The sequence below is a fragment of the Argiope bruennichi genome, chromosome 5 (assembly GCF_947563725.1).
Source record: "Argiope bruennichi chromosome 5, qqArgBrue1.1, whole genome shotgun sequence".
NCBI lineage: Eukaryota > Metazoa > Arthropoda > Arachnida > Araneae > Araneidae > Argiope > Argiope bruennichi.
In genome coordinates, this window is record NC_079155.1 from 3,550,008 (window position 1) to 3,559,239 (window position 9,232).

At 38.6% G+C, this 9,232-nt stretch overlaps 1 protein-coding gene across 1 annotated transcript; it reads right to left on the reverse strand.

Annotated features, from left to right (window-relative positions):
- Positions 1-671: 671 nt before the first annotated feature.
- LOC129969036 (uncharacterized) lies at positions 672-3,802 on the reverse strand. The gene is made up of 3 exons (XM_056083435.1): positions 3,255-3,802; positions 2,477-3,030; positions 672-802 (listed from the first exon to the last, which is right to left on the reverse strand). Exons 1-3 carry the CDS (start codon positions 3,800-3,802, stop codon positions 672-674), a joined length of 1,233 nt encoding a protein of 410 aa, XP_055939410.1.
- Positions 3,803-9,232: the final 5,430 nt, after the last annotated feature.

Consider the following 9,232-nt stretch of genomic DNA (forward strand, 5'->3'; position numbering starts at 1 on the left):
TGTTCTGAGCTCGTTCAAAATTGTAGATTTATTTTTTTCATAGTCGTTGTTTTCATGGAGTTTCGGTTTGAGAAGGAGAACTCCTTCTCTCTCCTGAGACACTTTCTTAGGGTTATTCATTAGAACTTGGGCAAAAGTGGGTGGAGTGATAAAGTGGTCCTAAATAAGATTCACTTATTTAGGCCCTCATCTATGATTTTCTTACATTCATCCTGCTTAATTTTCAGGTCCTCACACAGTTTATTTATTTTTTCAAAGTGAGTTACATGGTCTTGTTTCATCAGATTGTCTAGTTGCTCTTGCATGGCCTGTAATTTTCCCTTCGTTTGATTATATTCTTAGTTAAGAAGATTTAATTTGGCCTTTCAGAGTGCGGCATCATTATTAGTTAGAAGCTCCTTTAAGTTAAAAATCTCAGCCGATAATTCTACGACCTGTTGGTTAGCCGTATCGTAGTCGGCATATACCATTTTAAGTTTTTCAATTAATGGTTTAAAAAAGACCTTAACCAGGTCATTCCTAAGGCCCTTGCCGAAATTTTTTTTTATCTCTTATTAATGAATCGGAAAGTACACTAAATTCGTCTAATTTATCAAGGATCTCCCTATAAAGTTCTGGGGAGAAATCTGAAGTTTTAATGGTTAGGGCCAACTCCTCCACTCCATCGTGGATTACACCCGGCTTGCTATTTGTGGCTCTGGACTGAGAGCCCGATGCAGCACCCGTATCGTCAGATTTCGAATCTTTATTTCGGCCCCCCACCATAACCACTTGTAATTAGATGCGTGGGGAATTGTGCATCCTATTAAGGGATATAGTTAAAAATATAGGCCCAATGAGGGTATACAATATAAGTTATATAAAATCACAAGAGCAATTACGAATATGTAGAAATCAATGAATTAACCCAAATTAAGAAACTCCAATAGAGCTCGAAATATAAGATCCAAAGTGAATACCAAAATTTTTAAAAACTCACAATATTAAAATACAATCAAGAATAAAAAACTGTATAAAATACTTAAAAACACTTTATACACAATAAAGAATAAAATATGAGAGAATAAGAAGTTTAAAATTCGGATCACTCACTCACAGGAACAGGCTGATGATCCTCAAATTATGTTGTAGATTCAATATAGTTTTCAAAATGCCGCACTAATCGATTAAACGAAAAGTCTAAATTCGAACAGCAAAGTGTCAACCACGCCTTAAAGAAGTACTGAAGATCACTATGTATGCTAAAGTTCCGGATTCAATATCTCGGGATCATAGCCGGCGCATACGAATAGTTGGTAGATGCATCGGAAAATCAGGTTCCAGTATGATGAGAAGTAAAGACTGGTAGTCTGGCAACAGCGAGTATCTCCGTGCAGGGAAGTGAAATAACCTATTCCGAAAGGTAAACAGACTTCAGGAACGCCCTTGCACTGGTGAGATGATACTTGGTGCGTTTTGAAGGAGAGTCCGTGCTCTTTATGTAGCAAATTATACTCGAATTCACTCTTCGCTTATCAAGAAAAGCAGAAACAGCTGGAGAATCAGGATGTTTCGGTGGAAATGTTGAGAATTCAAGTTCTCTAGGCCAGGAACTCTGATAATCCAAGGGGGCGTTTCACAAAGTTGGTTTTGTTCCTTTTGCTGGGTAATTAGTTTGGAATTAATTTCAGATTGATGTTTTTAATAAAATCATCAATATATTGTAATGAAATGAACACAGTGATCTATCCAGCTATATAAAATCCACCTCGGGTAATAGCGTGGACCTCAAATTATAAGTTGAAGCCACGCTGGGCGACACAAAATTAAAGCTGGAAATTCCTCGTAAACAATCATCGATCCATATAAAAAATGCAGTAAAACCACACATATATTAAGATATAAGCAATTCATTTAAAGATTTCAGTTAAAATCCAATAAAACTTTAAAAATCTCTGAAACTCCCACACTCTCCAAGAGCAGTCGAAGAGCCAACCTCACTCGACGGCGGCTGGGCAGGGAATGGAGATTGGAAAGTGCCATCCTACGAGACGTCAGCCTACCCGAGTTGGGTGTAAGGCGAGAAACGACGTCCTGGGGGCGAGAATCAGCCCCAGCATCCGGACAGATTTATTAAAATCTCAAGAAGGTTGTTACAAACATTGCCCAAAACAGGGGCAGTAATTAAAAACATGAACTGATTAAGAACAGGATGCTTCTTGGTATTAACAATCACAACCCTCAATAGGGGAGTTGGAAAGCAGCATAATAATCATATATATATAAAATCCTTAAATATACAATTTAAAATTAAAAGAAAATATGGACAATACAAAAACATGCTGCCAGGCGCTTTATACCGTGCGGGCCTGGATGGAGGAGGAGTGCTAGCCGCGTAGAACGCGACGAACTGCGAAACCTAGAAGTAGTTTTATAATTTGATAGTTTTTAATTTGTATAAACGTTCCCCTCCCCACGGCGTGCAGGTGGGGAATACCTGTAACTACGTTTAAGAGGTTGGTGGACGTGGTCCTATAGGCCCGGGTGAAACGTATAAGAAAAATCCATTGTATGGTATGGAGCCTAGATATTTGGGCTTTTGTTAAGTCCCCGCCCCAAATACTAGAACCGTAGAGCAGGGCCTTTTCGATGACGGTATTGTACCAAAATTTGATAATTTTATTGTCTAGGCTCCAATTGTATTGAATCTCCCTGTTAAAATTAGATGTTAAATTAAGGGCCTTTTCGGTTAGGGTCAAAATGTTGGCGGTCCAAGTAAGTTTATTGTCTATGGTTATTCCCAGGATCTTCAGGCTGTCGCCAATTTTAATTGGGTTGCCGTCGATGCGGTAGGTAGGCTTGCGGTTCAGGGTAGTGGAGTTTCTTTCGGAGAATTTTCGGGAGGACAGGCTTCTAAAAACGATGGCCTGGCATTTCTCGATTGAAAGCCTTAATTTTATAGATGTTAATTTTTGGTGGACGGTGGCTAAGGTAGTATTTACGTTGTCCGAGAGAACATAAGAAGTGCGGCCACCGACCACCAGCAAAAGCCTGAATGTATACTCCCGAAATGTTCAAATTTAGTATATTGTTAATGTAAATGTTCCAGATAGTGGGAGCTATAACGGATCATTGTGGGCAGCCTCTGTAACACCACCTAGTCACTGTTAAAATTTCATTGGTGAAGGAAATTTTACTCTGTTAAATAAAAGTAAATAAAGTTCATATAAAATTTTGGAATCCGGATGGACCCCAGTATATCGAATAGTACCGACCAGTTCATATTGTCAAACGCTGATTTAATGTCCAGGGAGATGAGGGCCAGGTGCTCTCCATGGACACGAGATTTTATATTATCAATTAATTTATCAATGGCCAGATCGCAACTGCGGCCCTCTCTAAATCCAAATTGATTATCGTGAAGTATTTTGTTACGATCCAGCCACTGATTAAGTTTTATTAAAAATAATCTTTCGAGGATTTTACCCAGCGTTGACAGAAGGCAAACCGGTCGGTAAGAAGAGCATAAGGCAGGGTCCTTACCATTTTTAAGTAAAAAGAAGACCCTGCCGTTCCTGAGGCATTCCGGAAAGTAATTATAATAAAAACAAAGATTAAAAATGTCTAGTTTAAAATCTTTATCAATGTTAAAAACCGCTCTCCACATGCGGTAGTCAATTTTGTCTAGTCCCGGGGCTTTGCCGCTTTTGAGGCTCCCGAAGACGAGTTCTAAATCTAGTATATCGAGAGCCTCCGAGTGATCGGGAGTGTAATTAAATTTAATTTCGTCGTCGTTGGTTTTGCCTGGGAAGAAGTGATCCATAATGCTATTGATCTTATCTTTGATTGAGCATTAGGATCACCGTTCGGGTTAACTGAAATGGTATGATTGGAAGATGGCTTGTCAAATACCAAATTAAACAGAAACCCGAACTTTTCATTGTAATTAATGCATAGTCTTTCCCAGGCATCCCTCTTGGATTTGAGAAGTAATTTCTTGTAGGCGGCCCTTTCTTTACGATAATTGTTGCCCGAGACTAGAATGAGGTTCTCCGGGGATTTGTTTTTAATGTGAGACTTATAAATTTTGGATAATTTGTTAACTTTGTTTCGGCACACTCTGAGTTCTTCGTTCCAGAAGCTGAATTTCCTGGCCATTTTAGTCGGTTTCTTCTTGAATGTTTTGAATCCGGAAGTATGAATAAAATTGATAAAATCATTAAAAAAGAGATTCAAATCTGTAATGGATTTGACCTTAGAGAATTTTAGTTTAAAAACTTTAAAATGTTTTTTTACTTGGTTTATAAATTTATTTAGGCCATATTTGGTTTTTAAGTTGAAACAGCATCCGGAACAGTTTGGATATCAAGTTTGAAACAAATATATTTGTGATCGCTATGGGATTCCGTTTACAAGACACCAATATTTTTGACGTAATGGGCGATAGAGCTAGAAATTAGTGTTAAATCGGGGAAACCAACGTGTATAGAAGATTGCAATGTCGGACCGTATTCCTTAATGTTGCAAATATTAAGATTATTAGAGGCTATGAACTCGGTAAGTCTTCTACCCCTATAATTATCCGAGTCATAGCCCCAGCGTTTAGCGTTACAATTAAAATCTCCAACAACAAGATTAAAAGTATTTAGAAAGTTATTCTCGAGTTCTTTTAGTGTTTCATCTATACTATGGTGGGGCGGAAAATAACAATTTAAAATATTTAATATAAAATCATTAAAATATAGTTCAACACAGACCGAATTGGCTGTGCTGAACTTAAAATAGACATTTAAATTTTTATTAAAAATATATGTAATAGCTTTTTTGTCGTTGGAGATGAAGGTCCGACAACCGAAAAGCGCCCTGGGTGGTTCCCCCTTTATCAAATGGGGGTTCTGGACCGCGATAAAGTCTAGGTTTAAATCCCTAGCGATCTGGTATACCACAGAGTGTGCTGCCTCACAATGATTAAGATTAATGTGGATCCCACGGAGAGTTTTAATATCCATAATCAGTTCTATTTTTTATAGTCTCTTTTTGTCGTATGTAGGATTTGCAGCGTCGACCCAAACTGCTATGATTAATGCCATAATTGGTGTTAAATCGCTCGTTCGAATTTGCGCAATTAATGCAGCATGTCTTTTTACATTTATGAGCCCTCCCCTGAGTATTATATTCCCCACACCGATCACAGGTTGGGGGCTCCTCTCTCCTGTTGCAATTTTTTGTGGTATGCCCGAATCCCAGGCAATGTTTACATTGCCTAACACTGAAGAACTCGGACACACGCAGGCGAGTACAATCGTAATACAGTCCCCCCTTGTCTTTAATTTCCCTAAAAATTTTGGGGGGGACAGAGAGGACCCAGTGTTTAGATGTTTTGTTTTTATTGTTGATGGAAAAATCCATTTTGAAGAGGTGTTGGGAGGAGGGATCGGCCAGAAAGAGGTTTTTTTCTATTAATCCAGTCCTCAGGTCTTCTTCAGTGACAGTAACTGGTAAATTATATAGAATGACCTGAGGACGTTTTCGTGTTGGAATGATAAAGTTATAAATTTCAGCTAGGCTGGAGTCCCCCAAAAGTTTCTCTTTGATGTGAATTGACTCCTCTGGGTTGGCCGAAGTGATCTTGATCCCACCACCAAAAATGGGGTTAACCCCTCTAACCCTTATTGATGGGTCCTCTCTTTTAAGAAAGTCTAAGATTTTTTGTTTATTATCCTCCATGTTGTTCCGGTCCGGCATTTTCGGTTTGATGCGGAGGACAGTTTCAGTATGTTTGTTGGGGACCGGGGGAGGTTGAGCGGGACCTGCAGCGATTTTTGCGTATGATTGAGCGTCACCTAGACGCCTTTTGATTTCCTGGAAAGCTAGGTCCCATTCCACCTGTTTTTTTGTCAATTGGGTCCCCATTTCATTAAGAAGTTTTTTAGTTTCTTTAATGTCCTCCAGCGGTTGTGTTTCTTTCAGGGTTTTAATTTGACCCATTAGCTGATAGTTCTCTCCTTGTAATAAATATAGTTTAGCCTTCATGCTATTGGGATCTAAGTTATTATTGAGATCTCTTAGATCGAAGATCTGGCCCTGCAGGACGCTGTAGCTCAAGGCCATGCCTTCTAGTGTGTCTATGAAGAATTTGAGGTAGTCGGATACTATTTGATTGCTGACCCTGATCCCGAATTGTCTTTTTTTAATGATAAGGTCAGTGGAGAACAGTTCATATTCCTTTAATTTGTTTATTAAGATATCATCCAGGCCGGGGGGAAGCCCTAAATTCGGAATTTTGTCAATAAGGGCCTCCAAGACATTGGGTATTCTAATATCGATTTTGCCGGCCTGGGTAGTAAGGTGATCAGGGTCAGGTATTTCTTTGTGTTCTATTGGAGCTTGTTTATTTTTAGGCGCCTGATGTTGAGAACCTATGGCATGGTTGCCCCGAGCCCTACCCCTAGTTCTGGGCTTTTTAGTGAAATTGGACTCGGGGGATTTAGGAGAGGTCAAGTCATTGTTATTATTTTGAGAAGAGTTTGGACTGTTAGGGCCAGAACTCGATAATCCCAGAGAGAAGTCGGCTAAGGGGATGTCAAAACTACAATTTTTGGGTGAAGCCGGACCGGGGTCGGGGATATCAAGTATGATATCACCCGAAGATGTCATGATTTTACTAAAAGTAATTTACTAAAAACGGATGTTAAAGATGAATATAAAAATATTTTTAAATTTTAGCCAACCAAGTCTCAATAAGTCAAAATTTATGTAAAATCAATAAAACATCAATAAGATGAGTAAAATTAGGTATAAATTTAAAGAGACAAGATGACAATGACATAAAATGGATAAAAATTCACGAAAATAGCGAAAAGGCAGCAATGATATTAAAAACAAACACACATAATCATTAAAATATCCATGAGATGTATAAAATTAGATAAAAAGTCTTAGTAAGAGTTTTGATAAAATGACTCACCACTTTCGAAGATGTTTAACAGGTGGTCCGATTGTGAGTAGTAGCAAACAAAGTTCCGGTCCCTATTTGGTCTAGTGTGTCCTGGCTCTAGAGCGCTGGACCACGCATCCAAAAAGTCCAATATCGGGAGTTGGCTTCTGTTTGACGAATAATCAAGCTCAATGATCCGAAGCGAACAGGGTTCAAATTCAGTGTGTACCTGGCAGCAGCAGCGGCAGAAATGAATCCAAGTGAAGTCAGCCAGTGGGCGTCACCCCGTTTCCGAAGGTAAACAACAGGCGCTTAACAAGAGGATGCACAATAACAAAGCCACTACACACTCGGGAATCCGAAGAAAGCAGAGCAAACCATTTCCAAAGCACTTCCAAGTCAGTAAAAGATTGTTTGTGCAAGTTTAATGATGCTTTGCACAGGATTTAATGGAAATTTGCTTCAGGTTGGGTAGAGTCACAGGATGCAGTGGGTGTTAAACAACGCGTCAGTATAACAGCCGTGCAGGTAGTTTGTTATTGACAGCGGTTGTTGTTTACTTGTAGTTGTTAACTTGCATCTGTTGTTAATTGAATATTTGCTTCTTTACTAGTGAGATATACTGAATTTGATTAGTTGCTGTTAATTGAAAGTAATATATCTGCATATCATACAGTATACATCCATGTAGTGAATTCCGTATCCCACGTTCAGTCACTGTCGTCACTTGTAGTTGGGCGTCTTCAGCTTAATTCGGGTTGTCGCAATTGCAATTATATTCGTTACGTACAACACCAGTAATTAGTAAGTTCAAAATTCAGTATATTCAGTATTCAGTAAATGATAAACCAGAAGCACAAATGAAAGCACACAAATAAAGTTCGCATTCATAGACAACACCAACAAAAAAAAATGGGGATTGGAAAGTAGATACCCACGAGTCCCCCGGTTTACCCGAGTGGGTGTAAAACCACCAGAGGGGACACGGGGAAAGGATCCACCCCAGCCCGCCGAAGATCCCGCGGGCCAGTCCAGCCCAACGGACAGATTTATTTTGCCCAAAGAAAAGATTTACAAGCATTGCCCCGACACGGCCAGTATTTAATTACATGAACTGATTATTTACATGAACTGATTACTAAGCAATGCAAAACAAGAAAGAAAGCAGAACTGACAATAAGAGCAGAACTGGCAAAAAAAAAACTTATAACTGAAATAAATTAACATCAGTTACTAACCCTTAATACACAGCGATAGGTTAGATAACCCTTAATAATAGCGTTAATTTTGTCTTGGTAGTTGTTGTTGGGATCATCATTCGGGTTCACTCTGATTTCGCCCCCATCTGAATTTTTGTTAAATACTAGTTTGAATAGGAACCCGAATGTCTCGTTGTAATTTAAGCAATATTTTTCCCAGGCCTCCGTTTGGTGATTAAAAGTTGTTTTTTATACGCGGCCCGTTCTTTCCTATATTCTATCCCCGAGACCAGGATCAGACCATCGTCTATATTGTCCTTAACGTGTTTCCTGTAGTTTTTATAGAGCCTGTTAACCCTATTGCGGCTCTCCCTGATTTCATTGTTCCAGAAGCTGATTTTTTTTGCTGATCTTTTGGGTTTTTTCTTTAGGTTTTTAAAAGCACAGGACTGTATGAAATGGCAAAAACTATTGGTAAAACTATTGATTTTGGTGAGGCTGTCAGCTTTTTGTAATTTTTCCTTGTAAGTTTTTAGATTTTTTCTGACAGCACTGATACATTTATTAATGCCATATTTGCTTTTTAGATAGTAGTCAGCCTCTGAAACGTCTTCTAATTTTAGTTTAAAATAAATATATTTATGGTCGCTATGGGACTACATGTCCAGGACTCCCCAGTTCTTGACGTAGTGGGCAATTGGGGCGGTGATTAGTGTCAAATCGGGGAACCCAATATGCGTTGTTGATTGGAACGTCGGACCATGGCTAGCGATATTACAAAGATGTAAATTATTGGAGGCCATGAACTCGGTCAATTTAATCCCCCTAATGTTGTCCGAGTCATAGCCCCATCGTCTAGCCTTGCAGTTGAAATCTCCAACGACTAAGTTATGGCTATTATGAAAATTGTAATCGTTTATTTCATTTATAAGTCTATTTATGTCATCATGGGGGGGGGAAGTAGCAGTTTATAATATTTATTATTGTTTTTTGTAGATGGATTTCTATTGCTATTGTATTTTTAGTGCTAAATTTGTAGTAGACATTTAAATTCTTATTAAAAACATATATAATTGCATTTTTGTCGTTGGAGATATAGGTCCGACAACCAAAATAT